The 22,825-nt window shown below is 36.4% G+C and overlaps 1 protein-coding gene across 2 annotated transcripts in view; it reads right to left on the reverse strand.

The window, feature by feature from the left end:
- Nucleotides 1–22,825, reverse strand: part of Mlh1 (DNA mismatch repair ATPase Mlh1) — a 74,246-nt gene that overhangs the window by 46,995 nt on the left and 4,426 nt on the right. For both annotated transcript variants that reach the window (XR_014443341.1, XM_083135222.1), the window contains exons 2-4: nt 10,787–11,050; nt 8,366–8,662; nt 2,178–2,311 (exon numbers count right to left, since the gene is read on the reverse strand). Coding sequence is in view for 1 of the 2 variants with exons in the window: in XM_083135222.1 (XP_082991348.1) it covers nt 2,178–2,311; nt 8,366–8,662; nt 10,787–11,050 (695 nt within the window). In the remaining variant the exon portion in view is untranslated. The remainder of the gene's footprint in view (nt 1–2,177; nt 2,312–8,365; nt 8,663–10,786; nt 11,051–22,825) is intronic.

Genomic DNA, 22,825 nt, shown 5'->3' on the forward strand with positions numbered 1-22,825 from the left:
ATCGTATGGTGACAACTGTGAGTTGATGACAACAGGGCATAACCAGTGTTGAAGATTCTCTGCATCCAGGTTGCTCTGTCACTACAGTCACGGAAAGCAACATTGCTTAAGTGGAGGACTTGATACAGGAAAACAGGCATATGACTGTCAGTGAAATTGCTTCCCAGATGTTTGAGTGCTTACCCCACCCTCCATATTCACCCAATCTCGCACCTTCTGATTTCCACACCTTTGGCTCACTGCAAGATGGACTTAGTGGATTGAGGTTCCAGAATGACAATGAAGTCCAGTCAGTGGTGCATGAATGGTTTCGCATGCGTCCAAAAGATTTTTTTCCTGTGGAATCAGTGCCCTAATTAAGAGCTGGCGTAGGTGCATTGAACTGGGGGGGGGGGGGGACTATGTTGAAACATAGTATTGTAGTTCTTTTGGAGCTTGTAATAAATATTTGTTACAACATATTTCCGGTTATATATTGAATGAGCCTTGTACTTTGAGGAATGAGGGATTAATACATACATAAAATTACATTTTTTTCAAAACTGAGTCTTGGTTACCCTATTATTTTCAGTGGCCACTGCGACCATCTGCTTACCGGACTTTTGGTTTGTGCTTTGCAATGAGCCACTAAGTCTGCTGCCTCAAAGTTCATCAGCAGCACTGTTTGTGACCAATAGGTACTAGCTGTTGGATAAAGGGATACAAATTTTGCATGCCTGCCCATTATCAATGTCTAATTTGTGCAGAAATTGTATCATTTTGTGTGTTGTTTACTTTTGATGTTGGAGAGTGTGCCTTGCATGCATGCAATGCTATTCTTCGTAAGTGACAGTAGGGATCGAGGTCTTGTGCCACCAGGAAACTGACAGAAGGCCGTCCCCTGTGTCACTGGGACTCCCAGCATGCATGCAAGACATGTAACACTTACACTGACACCAAAGTTATACATACACATGCAATGATGCACTTTCTGCATTGTGCAACAGCAATTACCCAGTGGTCACAGACAGTGCAGCTTGTGAACTTTCTATGTATGTATTATCATTTGTCAGGTTGGATTTGGCTTATAGGGAGGAGAGGAGGAAGTATTGAAAGTGCTTGCAATGCTTATTGGCTATTTTGATGTTGTAGAGAATGGCAATATACTTATCCGTAAGTGGTAACTGGTTTGGGCTGGCTCAGACAAAATGAAACCCAGAAGACCCACATATTATATGACAATTTGCATGAAAGTAACCTACATTACCCTGTAGGCGTTTTTCAGAAATTGCCTAGTCAGAGTAAATCTACTGCTGCAAATGAGTATTAAGGAGTGATGGACAGGTAACTAAAGCATACACAGTATCAGCACAACCAAACTATAAGAAGATCATCAAATATACTAGGGCAAATCAAAAAGTAAGTTACACCCCTCCTATATAAAACAAACAAAACACATTAGAAAGAAAATAATTATTGGACAAAAATGTATGAACATTTAACTTTTTCCGACATAGTCACCAAGGTATTTGGAGCACTTTTCGAATCATGTGACCAGTTTTTTCATTCCTTGTGTGTTAAAAATTTCGTCCAATTTCAATTGAGTTGACTTTTGTACTCATCGGTTAACAATCACAGTACCCAGTGAGAGCACAGTTTACTATACACCCAACTGGTCATGAATCAGCATAGGATATGTTCAGTTCACTTCCAATATCTCTAAATTTTCACTTGGCGGTTGGCAAGGATGATTGCATTCACACGTTCCATTTTGTCGATAGTGTTCACAGTTGCAGACTGCCCAACACATTGTTCATCGTTCAGGTTCATTCTTTCCTCTTCGAACATCTGGCTCCATTTCCTGATCATGGAGTGTGACATTGCAGTCTCACCATACACCTTGACAATTTGGCGATGGATTTTACTCTGATTATGCCTTTGTGTCCACAAAAATCGGACAACTGAGCGCAACTCAATGTTGGATGCCACCTCAGTACGACACACCATACTGACACGGTGACTACCCTCATATTACAGCAGTTGCAGCATGGCTGCTTCGGGTATGGGGAGAATACATTCCAGACAGTGCTGCCACCAAGCAGGATTATTTTCTCTCTTTTAGTACAGGAACATGGCTCGGGTGTAACTTACTTTTTGATTTGCCCACGTATAAAGTAATATACACATTTTAGACTTACCTGTTGAATCTACCAAGCGGTGATTTATAAAGAGCAAAAACAGACATTTCTTGGTGGAGTAATTTACATTTGAGATGTAGCCGTTCACTTTGAATTTCAAAACAGTATCTTCCATAGACAATTCAAGAAGTTCCCTTGAAAATAAATTTAACATTTCCATGTATTTAAAACTTTAGGAATATGAATTATAATCAAGGAAAATACACAATGACATCTTTGTATGATGTAATTATCTGATTTATTACTAATACTATTTTACAGATAATTTAATTGTTGTAGGCTATTTCAGAATTTTAAAAAAAATGTTTGTAATAAACTAATAACAATAATATTTGACTATGCACAAATCTTATGGTATAAAAAGAGGGAAGAAAGGAGTTTTAATTATAAGTCCACTTTATGCACAGATAGGCTAATTGGGACTTGACCTACAGTTTAAAGTGGGATCTGAACAACTACGTGCTTCCAATTGTTACCAAACCTTGGACCACCCTGGATTGCAAGTCAATTATGCCATTGGGGAGGTCAAGGAAAAAAGGACTAGAAATAATGTTACTACTTATAGACTGTTTATTTTAAATTGCTTTTCTTGGATAAGTTGTTCATGTAATGACCCCGAGTTGGCCCTTACTTCGTTGTGTTATATTATTATTTAACAAATATATTAGTATACAAGGTGTCTCAAAAGAAATAGCACAAACTGACACAGGTGAAAGTACATGATAAAGCAAAAAAGTCTCAGTAAACATGGGTCTGCAAACGAGCCATTTTCGAGATAATCATGAATGTGTGATTTCAAGCCACCACTGACTTCATTGTTTGTAAACGTCGTCCTAGTTGGTAAAATGCTTTCGAACACCCCAGGTTCATTTCGGAATTGGACACAAGCATGTACAATTTTCTGTACTGATTGTATCCATCCTGTTTGATTACAACGCCACCTCTCGGAAATGTTCTGTTTTGTAAAGAAAGAGCAAACCTCGGCACGCGCAAGGAGGAAAGCATTCGGTGTTTACAAAATGCAATCAGTGACGGCTCCTAATCACACATTCACACACACACACACACACACACACATTATTAGCATTTTACCAACTAGGACGTTTACAAACAATGAGGTCAGTGGCAGCTTGCAACCATACATTCGCAATTATCTCGAAAACAGCTCGTTTGCGCACCCATGTTTACTGAGGCTTTCTTGCTTCCATTATCGTGTACTTTCACCTGTGTCAGTTTCCGCTATTACTTATGAAACCAAATTTCTCAATATGGCTGCCTTTATCATCGTTAACTTTATATACCGATATTTAGTGGCAAGTTTAAGCAATTTTTACATATACAACAGCAATAGTTTGATTCGCTTTTAAATGTTGTAAAGATTGGAGTAAGTTTCATTTCAATCAGCTTAGTGAAGCCAAAGTTATTAATTTTAATTTCTTATATTAATTACTAGTTTCATGTTTTTGGCAGATGCTATCCTTTCCTCTCATTCGAAAGCCATTGTTTATTTGTTAATATTCTTGTGGAGTGAGAAGATTACCCTTTGCCATTTGCATTGTTGCCATCACTTATCAAAATGCACTGTGCCAGATGAATGTACTTTTCAATATGTTACTGTTCAGATATATGCATTATTTGTATCACTTTCTGGTATTTAAAAAATATAGTAGCTGGTACCACTGAGTGAGTGAAGAGAAGTAACGGTTTTCCTGACAGCCGTTGAGAGTTTTTTGGTAAGACGTTCAGGAGAAAGACGTGCTTCACGTAGCAGAAAATTAGGCTTCCGCATCTCTCAGTGTAACCGGTCTAAACTATGTTTTATTTTTATTTAGTCTTAAGCTATAGGTGCGCGTGTGTTATTCTAATAAATTATAATCAGGATATATCCCGGTTTTTCATTTAAAACTGAAATACGAGTTGGACTACCAGAATTGTGGGTGAACAAACACGTGGACCTCAACGGACTTCACAGATGGACAAAAGGGGAAGGAACCAAGTATCTCTGCCCGAACCTTGATATTTTACCATCATGTTCTACTGAGCTACTAAGGTAAGTTGAACCAATGTCCCTACGCCGTTGGTGACAAGTGCAGTGTTACGAGGACTGTAGCATTCATAATGAGGGTCATAATTCAAACTTCGCTTGGGTGGCTCAAAGGAATTATGAAATCTATTCTTGCACTTTACCAGTGGCATTGCTGAATATTGGAACAATGAAAGCATAACATTCTAGGAAGACAGGGGTTCTAGTTTGAATCCTGGGTCAAGCATGAACATTTGATTGTATATGTACATAAATCATCACTTAATCATTCATTCTTATCACAGGCCCCTGTGGTGGAATGGTTAGCACATAGCGCTACGATGCCAGGGGTCCGGGTTTGGATCCTGGCTGGGGCATGGATGTTTGTGAGTGTCCATTCATCAATTTCATCATATCTTCACTCATCCCCATCTTCGCAAATTAGCCAAAAGTTGCACAAAAAGTGAAGTAAAATAAAGCAAAAAGCAATAAAAAAAAGAGAAATAAATTAGTTTGAATAACCTGGAGAGCTAAAAATGAAAAAGTGTTGACTGTATTTTAATACCAATTATTATTAATCTGAAACTTTTTGAACTTTTTTAGGATTCATAATATTAGGAGTAGAAGAAACTTTAAAATAATTCAGGCATCAGCCCCCTGTTATAGGAGCCAGCTTCTTTTTTGGGGAGGGGGAGGGCAAATACAGTCTAAGAAAGCCATGAATCTAACTTACATAAAGCCACACATTTTGAAATATGATCTTAAAACATTTAATGCATTAATTAATACAAGATTGGATTACAAGTAATTCATTCTACTTCTACTGCAATAGCCTTCAAAAATATGCAATACATTCTAATATACGGTCAACTCTACCATATTGCTGTAGATTTTAAAATTCGGCTAGCAACAGTACAAAAATTTATAATGGCATGTTAATTATTCTGATTTAATATGTGTGATACAGAAAACACACAAACTTTAAAAAACACATACTGTACTCATTATTTCTTCAACATTTAGCCACCTGAGCCTCTTTCGCATGTAACCCCCTTGCCACCCAAGCCGATTTTCAGCAAAATTCAGAGTTTTATAAAAATGACTGTAGATCGGATGCTAATTGCCGTCGACAGACAAATGATATATTGTTTTACTCGGAATGAACCATAGACAATATAAAATTTATGCACATTCAGCGTATATATGGAGGGGGGGGGGGAACTGAAAATTTCAAAATTTCTGAAGAAAAATGCCCCTTCCCCCACCCACCCTGACAAAAAGTACAAGACATTGTAACAATACACATGGAAATAATCGCTGGACTGTTAGGAACAAGAAAATAATTGCACTATTATCCTATGATCGATAGAACATGACTTGTACCCCCAAAACGACATGTCTGTACACCACTGAGCCATTCAGCAAATGCGCAGTTACCTTGAAACGACTGTAGGTCCGAAGCTAATTTCCCCATATGGACGAATCAAGTACCGTTATACGTGGAATGAACCATATATTCGGACTACATACAATTTATGTACATTGAGTGTATACATGGATGCGGGGAGGGGAGGAACGGGAAAATTCCAAAATTTCTGAAGAAAAATGCCCCTTTCCCCCTTCGCCCCTGGACAACAATGTACAGGACATTGTCAAAATACACATGGAAATAATCGCTGGCATGTCTGGAACTAGAAAATAATTGCACTGTTATCATACCAGCAATAGAACATGACTTATATACCCCTCCTCCACCTCCACCCCCAAACGACATGTCTGTGGCCACTGACTCAAGACTTGGATTGCAGAGTTACCTTGAAACGCCTGTACATTGGAGGCTAATTGCCCTACACGGATGAATCAAGTACCGTTATAGGTGGAATGAACCATAGATTCGGATTACATACAATTTATGCACATTGAGTGTATACATGGATGCGGGGGAGGAGAGGAACCGGAAAATTCCAAAATTTCTGAAGAAAAATGCCCCTTCGCCCCTGGACAACAACGTATGGGATATTGTCAAAATACACATGGAAATGATCGCTGGCATGTCTGGAACAAGAAAATAATTGAACTATTATCATACGAGCAATAGAACACGACTTGTACCCCCAAACGACATGTCTATGCGCCCCTGACCAGTTTCAAAGGAAGCCACCATTTTCCCCCTTTTTATGGAAGAACAAGACGTCAAGAGTCTTTACGGTGCAGAATATGTGTTAACAATAATGTAAAAGGAGAAAATCGCAAATCCAGCCAAAAATAGCGAGCATGCTAGAGGATCTCGATTGAGATGCTCGGGATGCAAGGGGTTACATGTAGGATCTTGATCAAGATGCTCGGATGCAAAAGGTTAAAAAGGGAACTTAAAATATTAAAAAAAAATTTTTTTTAGAAATTTCCGTGTGAAAATTTTCAGGCACCAGATTTTTCTACCCCTGCTTAACTTGAATTTATAATTTAATTAAGATGACTTTATATTAGGGCTGAGCCGATACCACTTTGTACCGATACCGATGCCGATACTCTTGCAGATTCCCACCGATACTTGAAAATTACAATAATTAAAATCTTGTTCAAAATAATGATCAACAATGGTGTGTAAATATTCTTTTCCAATTTTATACATCAATTTACCAAGGAATTTGCTTTAGAATATTCAAGAATTTCATCAGAATATGAAAATAGATGTCATGCAATCGCAAAAATAAAGCTTTTGTGCAAAACTGGTGCACAATGATAAGAAAATTTGAATCTTGCATAATTTCCAGGATTATTAAAAACTCACGAACGTTTTGTGCAGATTTTTGTGGACCAATATGCCGGAAAAGTATCGGCTGGTATCGGTAGATGAATTCAAACTGATACTTTCTGATACCGGCTGATGCCAATTAGGGCTGGTCAAAACACTATATTTGTGAAGAGCGCTCTCTGCATTGCTTTTCTGCCATTTTTGTCTAATTGCAAACGATGAGGATGAGTGATGATATGATGAAGGGAAACTTACAAAGAACACCAATTCCCAGGTTAGGATTCGAACACGGGACTCTTGGTGTAGCATGCTGTTATAACCATTGTGCCATGGAGGTTGGTGGAAGAGTCAGGGTTGCTATGATTTTTTGATTATGTAATTTCCTGACACTTCCGGGTTATCCAGTTCAAAATTAAAATTTTTGGAGATAGGTATATCATCATCATTTCTTTTGAATCTTGTGTTTTTCAATTAAATATACAGTTCCTAATTATAATTATTATGAATATTCACTTTCACCAATTTTTTTTTAAAAGCAAATTCATTCTACATGCACAAAAATGCATGAAAATTCTAAGAATAATGTAAAATTATAATAAGCATCAGACGTGCCATGTGGGATAATCACTTGCATGTAGCCTTCACACTAAGGTCACATAGGTACATTATTTCACCATAACACATTTCTGCGATCTAAAACAACAGAAAATGTTACTACATTGCTCTACAATTCCTCTATGGAACAAAAAATTTATCCAGATGTTCTGTGCTTATGAACGAAAAAAAAAAGCAGCATTCTCTACAACACTATATTAACTTTCTGCACTATTCATGTACTTAGTATTCATGAAATTGAGTTATTATGAGTCTATGTAGAACCGAAATTTAAAAGAACCATAATTTTGTACCAGACTGAGAATCATAAGGTTGAGAGAAACAAGTTTATGAAGTGAATCTTTTTGGGGAGTGGAATCACAGGAACCGAATCCAGAAGTGGAAATTAACCGCTTGTTCATTTTGCAACCTTTTCTCTTGCAAACTCCAAAATGCACATAAATTCCACATGATCGGCAAAATTTGTTGTTTTCCAGGTTTTTCCTGGAACCCTGAAGAGTGCTCTTGCATGCATGTGGACTGCAGGGACTGAGCAAGGCAGGAGGCTTCACCAGTCATGTTCGTGCAGTGGTAAACCTCTTGTCATCTGATTATGAGTAACAGAGCACTGTAATCATGGCAGAAAAACAGGTGGTTCCCCGAAAAGAAGGATGCCTTTCCTGCATCACAAGCGGCCGGCTCTCCAATTCTGCTCTGCTGCTTACTGGCCTCCACAAGTGCAAGCGAGCTGATTAAGCCTGTCTTAGATATATACATACCAGTCAAACTATAATAATTAAAAAATTAAACATTCACCTTGAAATTGAATTGCCATATATAGTCCGAATATTGTCAATGCAAGTAGAATTGGGTGGCGTCCTTACATCAGAAACGCTTTCTCCCTGCTTCTTTAAAGTGAAACCAACCTTCCAGTTGTGAACCGCATACCGACTTACAACTTCAAGAATCTTCCCGTACTCTTCACCAGGACTTTTCAATGCCTTCCTTCGGGTTGAGATATTGTAGAATAGATCTTCAACGCTTATTTGCGTTCCTTGGTTTCCAGCACAAGGTTTTGGAGGTCCTTTCTGCTTCCCATCACAATATGATGCCCTGAAAGTTTATGAATTATGTAACATTCTCAGAATGACAGAAAGCATAGGCATATTTGCAATAAAGTACCTAAGTCCAGTTAAGGCCTGTACTTACTTTTCGTTACTCACCAAACTCACCTTCACAAGCTGAAAACTTAGACTATTCTTGTCCTAACTCCCGAAAAAGCAACTTGATGCGGCAAAAACTTGAGTAACTGGAAAAGTGAGTACAGGGTGTCCAGAGTGGGACTGACAGTTGTTAAAAATGTGCTACTTTAATATAGTATGGAATAGCTAGAAATAAAAACATACATTTTGAAGGAAACTTACCAAGATTTATTGGAAGCAGTTACAGCTCAGTATAGCTCCGTTTTTGCCCAGAGAATGTTCAGCCTGTATTCAATCTTCTTCCACGTGTTCTGTGGAATCTGGGGGGTTACAGAAGCAAGAGCATTCTGAATACTGTAATGCAGTTCTTGTAGATCATCTATCTTTGACCAGAATACATCATGTCTTTGATGTACCCCAAAAGAAAGAAGTCCCGAGGGGAACAATCTGGAGAGTGGGGTGGGTAGGGAATTGACCCACCATATCAGATTCAATGTTCATGAAATTCCCTAGCAAGATACTTCCTCGCCTGTCATCTTTAATGGGGCGGGGCCCCATCCAGTTCTAATATCACCGTTGGTTGTAAATGACGTAATTGGGGAACTGCAAAGATTTTCAGCATGCTTGTCCATAAATTATGAAGTTTGACTATTTATTGTGTGGCTGAATAACTGCGTATAAAGGTATGAATGTTTTTTTTTTCCAATCATTTGTAAGTAAATTAATACAGCATTTCGGAGAAGACCCACATGCCATGCTATCCGGGGCCCCTTTTGCAGAGCCAGTTCATCCCTGCTTATTAACACAGACATTGTCTTATATCATACTGGAAACCCACTCTACCACATCCCACACATTAAAAATAAAGAACACTGATTCGTGGAAGCTATTTATGGTGTCCGTTGACTCATACAATACAGCAAAATCTGTGGATACATATTCTAAGTTCACGGACGGTAAATAAATAAATAAAATTAGTTCTCGCCTGGGTATTTTGAATTGTCATTGTTGATCCACATCTGTTTTGTAAATAGTTTTCTTTCCCCCCCACACACTATTGAATTTCTGGGTTTATTCAAAATTTCAAGAGCACAAAGAGAGCATAGCAGGGCCTCTACACCTTGGGGGTTGCGGGGCCAATCGCTATACCACTGTGCAGGGGGCAACATGACATCACTCAACTGTATCAGCAACTTCAAAAAATGGGGCTGATATTCCAGGAATTCTCAAAGACATATTTAATTCAAAATTCTGTCACGATGCACAACTTCTTACAAACCAAGGTAAAAGAGATGTAAATAATCATCTGTAGTAAACTATTTTGATTGATTGATTGATTTGTTATTTTAAGTCCACTTTATGCACAGGAAGGCTAATCGGGACTGGACCTATAGTTTAAAGTGGGATCCGAACTACTGTGCCATGTGCCTCCACTGGGTATCGAACCCGGGACCCCTTTATTACAAGGCGAGGACGTTACCACTATGCCATCCGAGAGGCACAGTAGTAAACTATTTGTAGGAATATTTGATGTGGTGCTGTATTTGGGCACCGCCGTGCTCAACTCTAAATACCAATGAACTGTTATTATTATTATTACAATTAGTGTCAGAATGGCAATTTGAATTCTAAAGGTAAAGAAGCTTTCAAACCCAAAAGAGATGATCTGCAACAAATCTGAATGTAAACCATAAAATTGTGTTCTATTATAGATCACAAACTAGGCTACAACTCAATCACTTCCACATACCTACTGGCAGAAAAAGGTTTATTTCTTGACCTTATGTTTATGTGTTAATGCTGTACACAACATTTCACAAGAAAATTATTTCCAACTTCTTCAGATTATTTTCGTTTAAAGTCCTTACATTGTTATTGCTTAACTATTAACAATAAAAATATATAAATAATAATAAAAAAAATAAGTAAGAAAATCTACTTTCAGTAAAGTTTCCTGCCCTTTATCAATATTTTTGCAAACTATCATTACAGTCTTAAACATGAACATGCATATGCAAATATATTATAATCTCACTTGAAAGCACATTTTGCATCTGCAGTCTTTGTGGTAATGGTAAGATGTGCAACATGGCTAATACTTGCTAGGGCTTCTCCCCTGAAACCATATGTTGCAATCGAGTACAAGTCTTCGAACTTCTGGAGCTTGCTTGTGGTAAACCGCTCACATACTATTTCCATATCTTCCTTTCTGATCCCTGTCCCATTGTCTTGAATTTGCATGAATTTTAAACCTCCTTCCTTAACAACAATTTGGATATTTGTTGATTTTGCATCCAAACTAAAAAAAAAAAGCATAAGAAAAATGAAATACCCGTATATATAAAAAAATCTGAAATAAAAGAATCAAGTAGTAAATATGAAATATATTTTTCTCTTGTCAAAATCATTACATAATTGGAATTTAGACATTCAGCATCTTTCATGGAAAGAAACATGATAAAATGAGAATATTATGAAGGTTCAAAATTTCAGTGTATTTTCCATGATACTAGTAAATTTGAATCAATCATTCTAGTTATTTCTATGTATTACATGCTTGAAAAACTATGTACATTTATGTCGGATCAGGGCTGAAGTGGGAGAGGGATGTGATAACTCAGAAAATTTTACGCAAAGCATCCTGATCTATTTAATTGTTGTCATGTTAAACCCATCCTCAAGGCTCAATCACACTGCCCCACTTAATGATTTTCATTTCAAGTGCTGCCCAGGATGATGAAAAGGATAAGTAATTATTACAGTTCCAAATGTTTAATGATTTTCGCAAGTTTTATGGGAGTATTAGGAAATCTTGTAAAAAACTGGAAATTATTGTGGAAGTAAGTTTGAAGGTTCAAGGTCAGTAGCATAGTTTAGTTTCACAAAGTACTATTTATCAGAGGAAATGTGATATAAAAAGTAGGTTTTGCAAGTATCTGTGCTTCTTCATTTACTATCGTCTTGGACACAGACTACTGCTGGAATTTCACATGAGAGTCGAATGTTTTTTTTGTGCTGGTGGAGAGATGATGATCAGCCATTGAAAACATGTAGTGGTTATTATAATGTTAAGAGTCCTAAACCTGAAGCACCTACCCGAACTACGAAAGCATTTAAGGACGTAATTTTAATGCTAACAGCCCCACACTTCATACACTTAACCTAAAAAATAAAGTATTTAGGGAACAGAAATCCACAAGCATTTTGGCAACGTAATGAAAACAACACAGTAATTCATCATATGGTAACATGCCTCAAGCAGAAAATCCATTCAAGGCTCATGCAGTGACAGTCCATAACCAAGATGCCAGAAAATGGATGGCTGCTCAAAAAAAGTCATACAAAAAACATTATACACAAAACATGTGTAAATAATCATTGATGATATTAAGTATATGTGTACAAACATGAATAGAAATTTAAGCTAAAGTGCTTAAATTTTCAACATAGCATGCACCATTCAAGCAGTACCCTGGTAGTACCATATTTAAAAAGGCATGTGTACAAAGAGTAGTTTACAATTAAACAATCGGAACTTGGGCCAAATGTATATACAAACTTACATGCTCCAGTAGCTTTTTCTTTTAAATGACTCTAAATACTTAACAGAAAAAATACGTAGCATGACAAACTCCTAGTGGACCATTTTTTGCCACTCTCCTTTTCATCCAACCAGTTAGGAACCAGACCAGTCTCAGGAGCATAGTGTGACAGTATATATCCAGTAGTTTTATTACCAGGAGAAAAACTTTAGAAACAAAAATCTTATCCAGACAGTTATTAGAAATAGAGAGTGATTCAAAAGCAACTCTGTTATAAGTGTACACAGCGAAAAATGGAAAGAGGAGTCCGTTGTTGTAGGTTTCCATGACCAGGTTATAATACTTATTTGAAGCTCCCAATTTCGATGGTGGGTGTTGTCTCTTACAAAGGCATTAAGGATGCAGAAAATACATACATTAAGGGCCACCCTGATGGCATAGTGGTAATGTCATCACCTTGTAATGAAGGGGTACTGGGATTGATTCCTGGTGGAGGCACATTGCACAGTGGTTCTGATCCCACTTTAAACTGTATGTCAAGTCCCAATTTGCCAATCTGTGCATAACATGACTACAAATTACAATTCAATTCAATACAAGCCCTGTCTAGTTTGTTGGACTTTTTGACACCTGGTGCAGTACAGATGCATCCCGGTGTCAGGCTGGTGCAAGGAAATGGCATTCAACCAAGTAGACGAATTGCAGTGGAGGCACATAGTGGTTCGGATCCCACTTTAAACTGCAGGTCCAGTCAAGATTAGCCTTACTGTGCATAAAGTTGACTTAAAAACACCAATTCAATCAATCAATCAAATCAAGTTCAGAAGATTCATCAATGCCTATCTGCTGCTTTAAACGTTCGTTTGATTAGTTAGCATGCACCACGTGACCATACGCCACTGCAGAACAGGGTTGGCTCGGGTGGGCCCAGCCCAGTTTTCTCCATGTGGGTTTTTCAGAAAATGTTGTAAATTATTGCTTTAAATAATTGTAAGGTTCTAGAATTGTCAACGGTTTGAGAAAACTTGTAAAATAAAGGCTTAGCCAAGCTTATAATACTCAAAATAATTAATGTGGTACAAGTCACAGTGGGTTTTTTCAGGATATTTTTCTCAAATCATGCTTGAAATAGACTTTTAACAGAAATAATAAGAACATATATCCAAGAAACGTTTACTATCGTCTTGGACACAGACGTATCCCGCTTATAATTTTGAAATGTTGTAGCACTTTATATATCAGTCACTTCCGTATGTGGGCAAGCCACATAGTACTTTTAGAATAAATTTTTTCATGTATAGAAAATTACAAAGGAGAATTGAGTACATTTTATTGAAATGTATTGAAAGTAGAATAAAGTTAACTGAGGTATAATTAAATCAAACACTTTTCAAATGATTCATTTCATTTCTCAAAATTTAGTATGTGTGCAAATGTTCTGTTTCCTTTCCAATGCTTTGCACCCAGACAGGGATCCCTCCCTCCCTCCAGTTCAGAGCATTGCATATGTATACTTTCATATTCTGACCATTTTTGACATTTTCGAACCTTTTTATAGACTATAATTTCGAGCTTTGTACATAAAACTTTCAGGACCTTCGTGACATTACTAACTAACTAACTAACTCCCTAGCCTTCTTAAACCCGAAGGTTCATGGCTGCAGCAACACAGGCCTTCCATCTGTCCCTATCTTGAGCAAGTTCTATATACTCTTTTCCATCCCTACCAATTTCCCTTAGTTCCATCTCAACGTTGTCCCTCCATCTTCGTTTTGGCCTTCCTACAGGTCTCTTACCATCAGGTTTCCCAACAAGAATCCTGTAAACTCCTCTTTCCTCTCCCATTCGTGCCACATGGCCTGCCCACCTAAGTGACATTACTTTCACTGTAAATTCAGAATAAAATTTTTGAAACATAATGCACAATTTAGCAGGAGCATGGGTGGGATGGATGGGGAAAGAAAGACAAATCATCTATTTAGTGACCATGATAACATGTTTCTGCAGCTAGAAAACTTGACAGACTGCAATGGTATTACATGTGAGTGAAATTGAACAATGTGTTTCAAGATGGTGAATGAAAAATTGATTTTCTTCATGTTATACACACACTCTATACCATGCTCTCTTTTCACCAAAACTGTCTACAATGCATTTTCAGAGTATAAGGAACTAAACTCAGTCATTGTAGATGATCTGCCGGTCTGCAATTTTGCAGTAAAACTTTTAAAATTATATTTCATAGTTTAGGAAAGGGATGGTGGTAAAATAGCAAACATACATTTTGCCATAAAAGTAAAGCTTTTGAGTTGCAATTTTTAGTTACAAGATAACTTAAACAATTGTTGTCATATTGTATTTGAGAAAAATATGTCACCATGTTTAAAGATGATGGACAATTTAACATGCCTTGCGAGAGCTTTAAGTTATGCAAATATTTGAGGTTAGATTTTTGTAGATTAAGAAAACCAAGTCTCAGATATGTTAGGACATTACTTGAGCTTGAAGTTTTTAATAAAAACTCTGTAATATAGTGTGTGGTTTAGGAAGGTTGGGGGGAAAGTCACCAATTTTGAGACCATGATATCTGTTGCAAATTTAAAGTTTTTAAAGTTGAAATTCATGTCGCAAATAGGTACACCCAGGAAATGATTTTATTTTGCATTTGCATTAGTTGAAAGCATTTCAAGATGGTGGATGAAAAATTGATTTTTCATATTCTGAGGTAGCTCCAAATTCTGATCCCACTTTCAAATATCTGCCTAAACTACATTTTTGGACATAAGAAAAGAGACAAATATTTTTAGGGCATTTCTTAAGGTATGGCGTGACAAATAATATTTTTAACAATATAGTGCATATGTATGTTGGGAGTTCTTTTTTCAAGTTGGCAATATTCTCTTCTAAGTTCTGAAGATTATCTATTGAAGCTAAATTAGTATATTTCTCAAGCAAAGATTTGAGTTCTCCATCAATTTTTAGTATAGGATCAATCAGTTGAGTTTGAAGATTTGCAATCTCTGCTTGAATATTTAGAATTAGTGAATTCTGCAATATGAGTAAATCTGATTTCAGTTTCTTTAGACGTACATCTAAACTAGCAATCTCGCTGGAATTATCTGGAATCTCCTGTCGCCTTCTATTACCAAATATATCCATGTTTTTTTTGTTGTTTTTAGGTATTTTATATATCAATAGATTATTCTTATTTCGATAAACAGAGGAATTAATTTATCATACTCTCCAATTATCTCAGCATACAAAAATTCACCAGCTTCCACATCATAAGACGTATCAGGAAGTAATGTACTATGTTTAATTCTATACAAATTTCGACCTATGTGCAAAACTGCCGCATTCGGTGGAGAAACATTTATTTGAATTTTCCCACTAACAGGTAACTTATATGATGATAAGTTATTATTAAACACAAATAAGTGCTTTCCAGTATCCTCGTCAACATGAGACCAAATACTGTTTAAGTGAACAAGAAATAACCCTTTCAATTGATGATAAATTTCTCTAAATACATCCATGTTTACTGGAATTCTCTCTACAGGCTGATTATGTTGTTGCTTTTTAAACCCAAAAATATTCATGACGTTTTATTTTATATTAGCTATTTTTTTATTATATATAAAATATATATTTGTACTAAGTATAAAAAAAGTTTTGGTCAATATGCACTGATGACGCAGAAAAATAATAGACGTGAATAATAATGAATATGACAAACAATCGATTCAAGAGAATAAATTGAAAGAGGATACGAGAAAAACAAAGGAGTAAAGAAGGAAAAGCAGGAGAAGAAAATCAATATTAAAGGTAAAGTGGAAGATAGTTGTGCTGTCTAATTTATTTGTGTTTGTCTTGTGTAGTTTGTTTGTGTTTATATTGTGTAGTAGTTATGGTGTGTTTGTGTTTATATTGTGTTATAGTTGTGATGTGTTTGTGTGTGTCTTGTGTAGTAGTTGTGCTGTCTAATGTGTTTGTGTTCGTCTTGTGTAGTAATTGTGCTGTCTAATGTGTTTGTGTTTGTCTTGTGTAGTAGTTCCTCCATCACATTGGGGGTTAGGCGTAGAGCTGACAACTCTGCACTGTAAAAAGACATGTCAAGAAACAGCAATATAAGGCCATGGATGTTCCATAGGTAAAATATTCCGGAGGTAAAATAGTCCCCCGTTCGGATCTCCGGGTGAGGACTACTTTGGGAGGTCCCTGGACTAAGGATAAGATCTACATTAGGAATAAGGATATTAAATTAGGCACCTGGAATGTTCTGAGCCTTTACCGGCCTGGGGCATTTCAGTGTACAGTTAATGAGATAGTTAAGTATAAATTAGATGTAGTAGCTGTCCAGGAAGTTAGGTGGCCAGGAGAAGAGAATTGTAAAACTAAAAATTATACTTTTTTCTATGGTGGTACTGAAAATCATAATTTTGGAACAGGCTTTTTCATAAATAATAGAATTATCTCGGCTCTTAAAACAGTAGAATTTATTAATGATAGGATATCACATGCAGTTTTACAGGGTAGGTGGTGTAAAATTATTTTAATAAACCTTAATGTACCAACGGAAGATAAAGATGATAATACTAAAGATGATTTTTATACAGAGTTAAAACAGGTCTTTGATAAATTTTCTCAGTATGATATGAAAATTCTGTTAGGTGACTGTAATGCACAGATTGGCAAAGAAGAGACATTTAAACCCACGATTGGTAAAGAAAGTCTTCATGAATTAAGTAATGATAATGGTATAAGATTGATTACTTTTGCAACCTCAAAGAATTTAATTGTGAAAAGTACCACTTTTAAACATAAAGTTATCCATAAACATGGTAAAACTCATAATCAGATAGATCATATTCTCATTGATAAGAGAAGGCATACTAGTATAATTCACGTTCGTACACATAGAGGTGCTGACTGTGCCAGTGACCATTATTTAGTAATTGCTAAATTAAGAGAAAGACTCGCAGTGATAAATCATAAGCAACAAAATCTAAAAGTTCTAAAATTTACTACAGGAAAATTTGCTGATGAAAGAATTAAGAAAGATTACCAAATTAAACTGTCAAATAGATTTGATGTTTTGCAAGATTTAAATGATGATGAAAATATAAATGAAACAGACGTAAATAAGAATTGGGAGCACATACGTAATGCAATAGAATCAGCAGCTAAAGAAAGTATAGGATACCATAAACCGAGAAAAAGTAAGCCATGGTTTGATAATGAATGTCATAATCTAATAGAAATAAGAAATCAGGCTAGACTTAGGTGGTTAAATAACTCTGATGATACAAATCTATACAATTATAATAGAATAAAGGAAGAAGTTAACCGCACTTTTAGAAGTAAAAAAAGAGATTACTTGAAAAGCAAAATTAACGAAATTGAAACAAACAGCAAAAATAAAAATATCAGAGATTTATATAAAGGTGTAAATGAGTTTAGAAAGGGGTGGCAACCTAAAGTAAACTTGATAAAAGATAAAGACGGTGATTTTCTAGCTGACCCAAGCGATATTCTAAATAGATGGAAGAACTACTTTAATGACCTTTTAAATGTTCATGTAGGAGATAAATCAGAAGTAAATGAAGTACACACAGCAGAACCATTACTTTCAGAACCTAACTTGACTGAAGTTAAAGATGCTATTAAAAGGCTAAAGAATAACAAAGCACCTGGCATTGATTTAATACCAGTTGAGTTAATTAAATATGGTGGAAATTCATTAATATGTCAATATGGAATAAAGAAGAAATCCCTCAACAGTGGAAAGAATCCATAATAGTTCCTGTGTTTAAAAAAGGTGATAAAATGAACTGCAATAATTACCGTGGAATTTCTATACTCTCAACAACATACAAAATATTATCTAACATTCTTTTAACAAGACTAACCCCATATGCTAATGAAATTATAGGTGATTATCAATGTGGATTTAAACGTAACAGATCAACTACAGATCAAATTTTTCACATCAGACAAGACACTTGAAAAAAAGTGGGAATATAATCAAAATGTCCATCAGCTATTCATTGATTTCAAAAAAGCATATGATTCGGTCAAAAGAGATAAATTATATAATATATTAGTCGAGTTTGGAATACCTAAGAAGCTTGTTAGTATGATAAAAATATACGCCAGTGAAACAGAAAGTAAAATTTGTGTGGGTATTAATATGTCTGACAAATTTACAATTCATGATGGGTTAAAACAAGGAGATGCATTATCTCCATTGCTCTTTAATTTTGCCTTAGAATATGCTGTTAGGAAGGTAAAAGAAACTAAAGAACGACTAAAATTAAGTGATGTGTTGTTAGCATATGCATTTGATGTAAATTTACTGGGGGATGATGTGAATACAATTAAGAATAATGCTAAAATATGTTTCAAAACTGCTAAAGAGATAGGTTTGGAAGTTAACTAAGAGAAAACTAAATATATGCTTACAGGCCGGAACCAAGTGTTAGGTAATAATCAAAATCTAATTCTTGATAACAACTCGTTTGAACCAGTTTCCAAATTCAAATACTTAGAAGTAATACTAACAAATGAAAATTATATTAAAGAGGAAATAAAAAGTAGGCTTAATTCAGGAAATACATGTTACTTCTCTCTTCTTAAACTTTTGTCTTCTCGTTTAATATCTAAGAAACTAAAAGTTAAAATATACAAAACAGTAATTTTGCCTGTAGTATTATATGGATGTGAAACTTGGTCCCTTACATTGAAAGAGGAACATAAATTGAGAGTATTTGAAAATAAGATCCTTAGGAAAATCTTTGGACCTGAAAGGGATGAAGAGACAGGTGAGTGGAGAAGGTTACATAATTTAGAACTACATAATTTGTATTCATGTCCAGATATTATTAGAATAATTAAATCAAGAAGACTTAGGTGGGCAGGCCATGTGGCACGAATGGGAGAGGAAAGAGGAGTTTACAGGATACTTGTTGGGAAACCTGATGGTAAGAGACCTGTAGGAAGGCCAAGATGAAGATGGAGGGACAATGTTGAGATGGACCTAAGGGAAATCGGTAGGGATGGAAAAGAGTATATAGAACTTGCTCAAGATAGGGAAAGATGGAAGGCCTGTGTTGCTGCAGCCATGAACGTTCGGGTTTAAGAAGGCTAGAGAGAGTTAGTTAGTATGTTGGGATCGAAATGGGGGCCACTAATGATTTGTCCATGGGAACTGTTAGTTTCATAGCAACCAGATATTTTGGAGAATGGATATGGTATTCCATTTGGATGAAATCAGTCAAGACAATTAAATATGTCAGCCTTATAATTTTGCATAGTTATTACAGAGAGGAGAAATTTAAGCTTGACAAATCCACAAAAATAATTGGAAAAAAACAACTGTGGTATGAACAAACTGTATTGAAGCAGATTTTAAAGTGTGTGCAGCTACCATATGTTGTATAGTAGGTAAAGGTGCCATGAAGGCACATTCAGAGGATATGGGGGGTAGGGCCCGACATATACCATTTTGGAGGTGATGTGATCACAACCAAACTCCGGCTGCCTTTACCCCCTAGGACCCATTGATTTGAGTCTGGGTGAGTTCCAGAGTTGCTTTATGCAGGGACAAGACCGGAAAAATTCCGACCTTAGATCATGCACCCCAAGATTCGAACCCGGGTCTTCTGCATGGCAGTCAGCCAGCCTGTCTAGTTCATTTTACATTTGTAATAAAAGTAATATCCCTACGCAGTAGTATCCCCCTTGTTCTTTCTATTTTCTCAATTTTTACACACATCAATTTTCTCTATTTTATCATTGGGACAAACACAAACATCCATGTCTGAACCAGGATTCGGACCCGGGAGCCCTGGCATTACAGCGTGTTGTGCTAACCATTCTGCCACAGAGGTTGACTAAACCACCACAGCTATCGAGTATTAGTATAGTACTGCAATGCACAACCCTGGGAACTGATCATAGATCTGTTAGGCCATCCAGCAAGAGTAGAATCAAACTATTGGTCAAATTTTTCAGAACATAGTATTTTAGATAATTTAATCATTTGTCCCACACTGTATCTGCGTGGTCATGCTTTGGGCTCTGGCTATGGGACGTGTGCGGGCTTGAGTCTCCTGAGATTTCGGCCTGTGTATCACCATCATGATTAAATTGGGGAGCTACGAATGAGTAGCGTAACCCGGTCATGAAAACCTACGACGATGACTGGGGGTTCATCGTGTTGACCACACGTCATCCCGTAACTGGATGGATTATCTCCCACCTCAGAGTAGGGTCAGGTGGGAGTGCGGCCAGCAGTTGGTAGGTAGACCTGGGCCATCAATGGTCTGCTGCGGCACGGATTATGTATGTTCTAGTTTAATCGTTTCAAGGTGTGAGATCTTGATTGTCAATTCTTAACTATGTTAACAGAAAATATTAAATAGTTTTTGATTCAGTGAACTAAAACAATACAAATTGAACGTTCCAATATATTACTATCAGGGAAATAAATATTTCATTTTTAAAATATATGCATTTATAAACATAACCTGAAAAAACACAGTTCTGCCCGAGTTTTATCTGAAAAACCCACCTGTGTTGGTTTTTTTAAAAAAATAAAAAAACAGGCAAAATACCAACCCAGCTCCAGAAGGTACTGCAAATGGTGTGGACACCAAATACACTTCTTCACATCAAATGAACAAAGTAGACATGCGAGTGCAGAGAGAGTCAAAAAGTGCAGCGTATTAGATGGGGCTATAGAGATAGTTTAACCCTAGAAAGCTAAGGCTTCGTCAAATTGACAATGCATAAATACTAAAAGGTATCCCCATCCTTTCTTATCACATGATGTGCTTGGCACCCTACGAACCTTCAATTGACCTTGAACTGTGCATGGAGCGATACTGTCTGGGTTGAATTGCTGTCCAGTTCACAAATAATTTGATATTATTTGTCTGCATTGTCGTTCTGACGAAGCCTTAGCTTTAAAGTAACTAAATTTGCTACAACTATTTTTTGTTCGACAAGGAAAAAATCATTTGTGGTTTGCAAAACAAAACTAAAATATGTGGGTTTTTAGCTTTAGACAACTTATGGCACAGCATCGATCTATCAAACTTCTGAATAACCGGTAACGGTTCAGATTATTTTATGATCTTTTCAAATTCTCCTAGCAGAAAGACTAATTTTTGTAGAATTTTGGAAATCATTGTCACACGAAAGTTGAACCTTCCTTAAAGTAGTGAGCACTGTTTGGATTCGAAAAAAAGTTATTTATGTTGAAAAAAAATAATAATTAAAAATTACCTTACGCAAGCATTTGTGCTTCTCATGGCCAAAGCATTCTCTGTTGACAAGTGACAGTAAGTATCGTAGACTAGTAGTTTGATTGATTTTGTTTATTTTACTTCAAGGTTTGTGTCTCTTGGCTAATTTGCGAAGATGGGGATGAGTGATGATATTGATGAATGGACATTCACAAACAACCAAGCCCAAGCGGGATTCGAACCCGGGACCCTTGGCATCGCAGCGCGATGTGCCGTAGACTACTGGGAATGAATGTAGAAGTCAATCGGAACCTTAGTAGAATGCATTTAGGGACTTTATTTTAATGCTAAGAGAACCAAACCTGACCTGTCTAACCTAACCACGAAAGCACATATTGAACAAAATCTTAAGTAATCGCTAAAACTCTGCAGTGTGTTAATAGCGGTAAATCGAAATCGAACCATGTACCAATTGGGGCCAAGTCCCTTTTGTTTAATTGCGATTTCATTATGCTACGAATGCAATTTTTACATAGTTCAATTTTGATGTATGTCTGTTAACACATACTGCGGAGTTTTAGCGATTACTTAAGGATTTGTTCAATATGCTTTTGTGGTTAGGATAGGCAGGTTAGGTTTGGTTCCCTTAGCATTAAAAAAAAGTACCTAAATGCATTCTGCTAGGGTTTCGATTTACTTCTACATTCATTCCCACGCTTCTACGATATTTACTGTTGCTTGTCAATGGAGAATATCTTGTACATGAGAAGTGCATAGGGTAACTTTCAAGTTGTTTTTTTCTTCAACATAAATTACTTTTGGAACGAGTTTACAATACCAGACCACTCTCCAATTTCTATGAAATTTCGCCTACTAACTAATTGTGAACTCCTAATCACGAATCTGAATGTAATAATTGGCGGTCAAGTATGGAAATCGAGAAAAAAACTATGTTTTCTTAATGTAACGTAACCCTACCATAAGAACAATAGCTCCACGGAAGACATGATTTACCCAACATGAAGAAATAAACAGGCAAGACTAGGTATAGTTCTCTTAGCTAAAATATTAATTTTTCTTTGTATTTGTGGGCTAGACTCTACTTTACGTCCTTATCTGCATGGTGATTCCTTCTTTGCGTTCGCGGTGCACGTTCGTGGTGCAGCAGCTGGCATCTCTTCGAGGAAGTACCTTTTTCTTTTTACACTTTCTGTTCACGATAGCCCCACTAACAATTCACAGGGACGAGGTATGCCTACGAGGTTAGGTTAGGTTCCATTAGCT

This window comes from Lepisma saccharinum, chromosome 14, assembly GCF_977018435.1.
Source record: "Lepisma saccharinum chromosome 14, izLepSacc3.1, whole genome shotgun sequence".
In the NCBI taxonomy this organism is placed as follows: Eukaryota; Metazoa; Arthropoda; class Insecta; order Zygentoma; family Lepismatidae; genus Lepisma; species Lepisma saccharinum.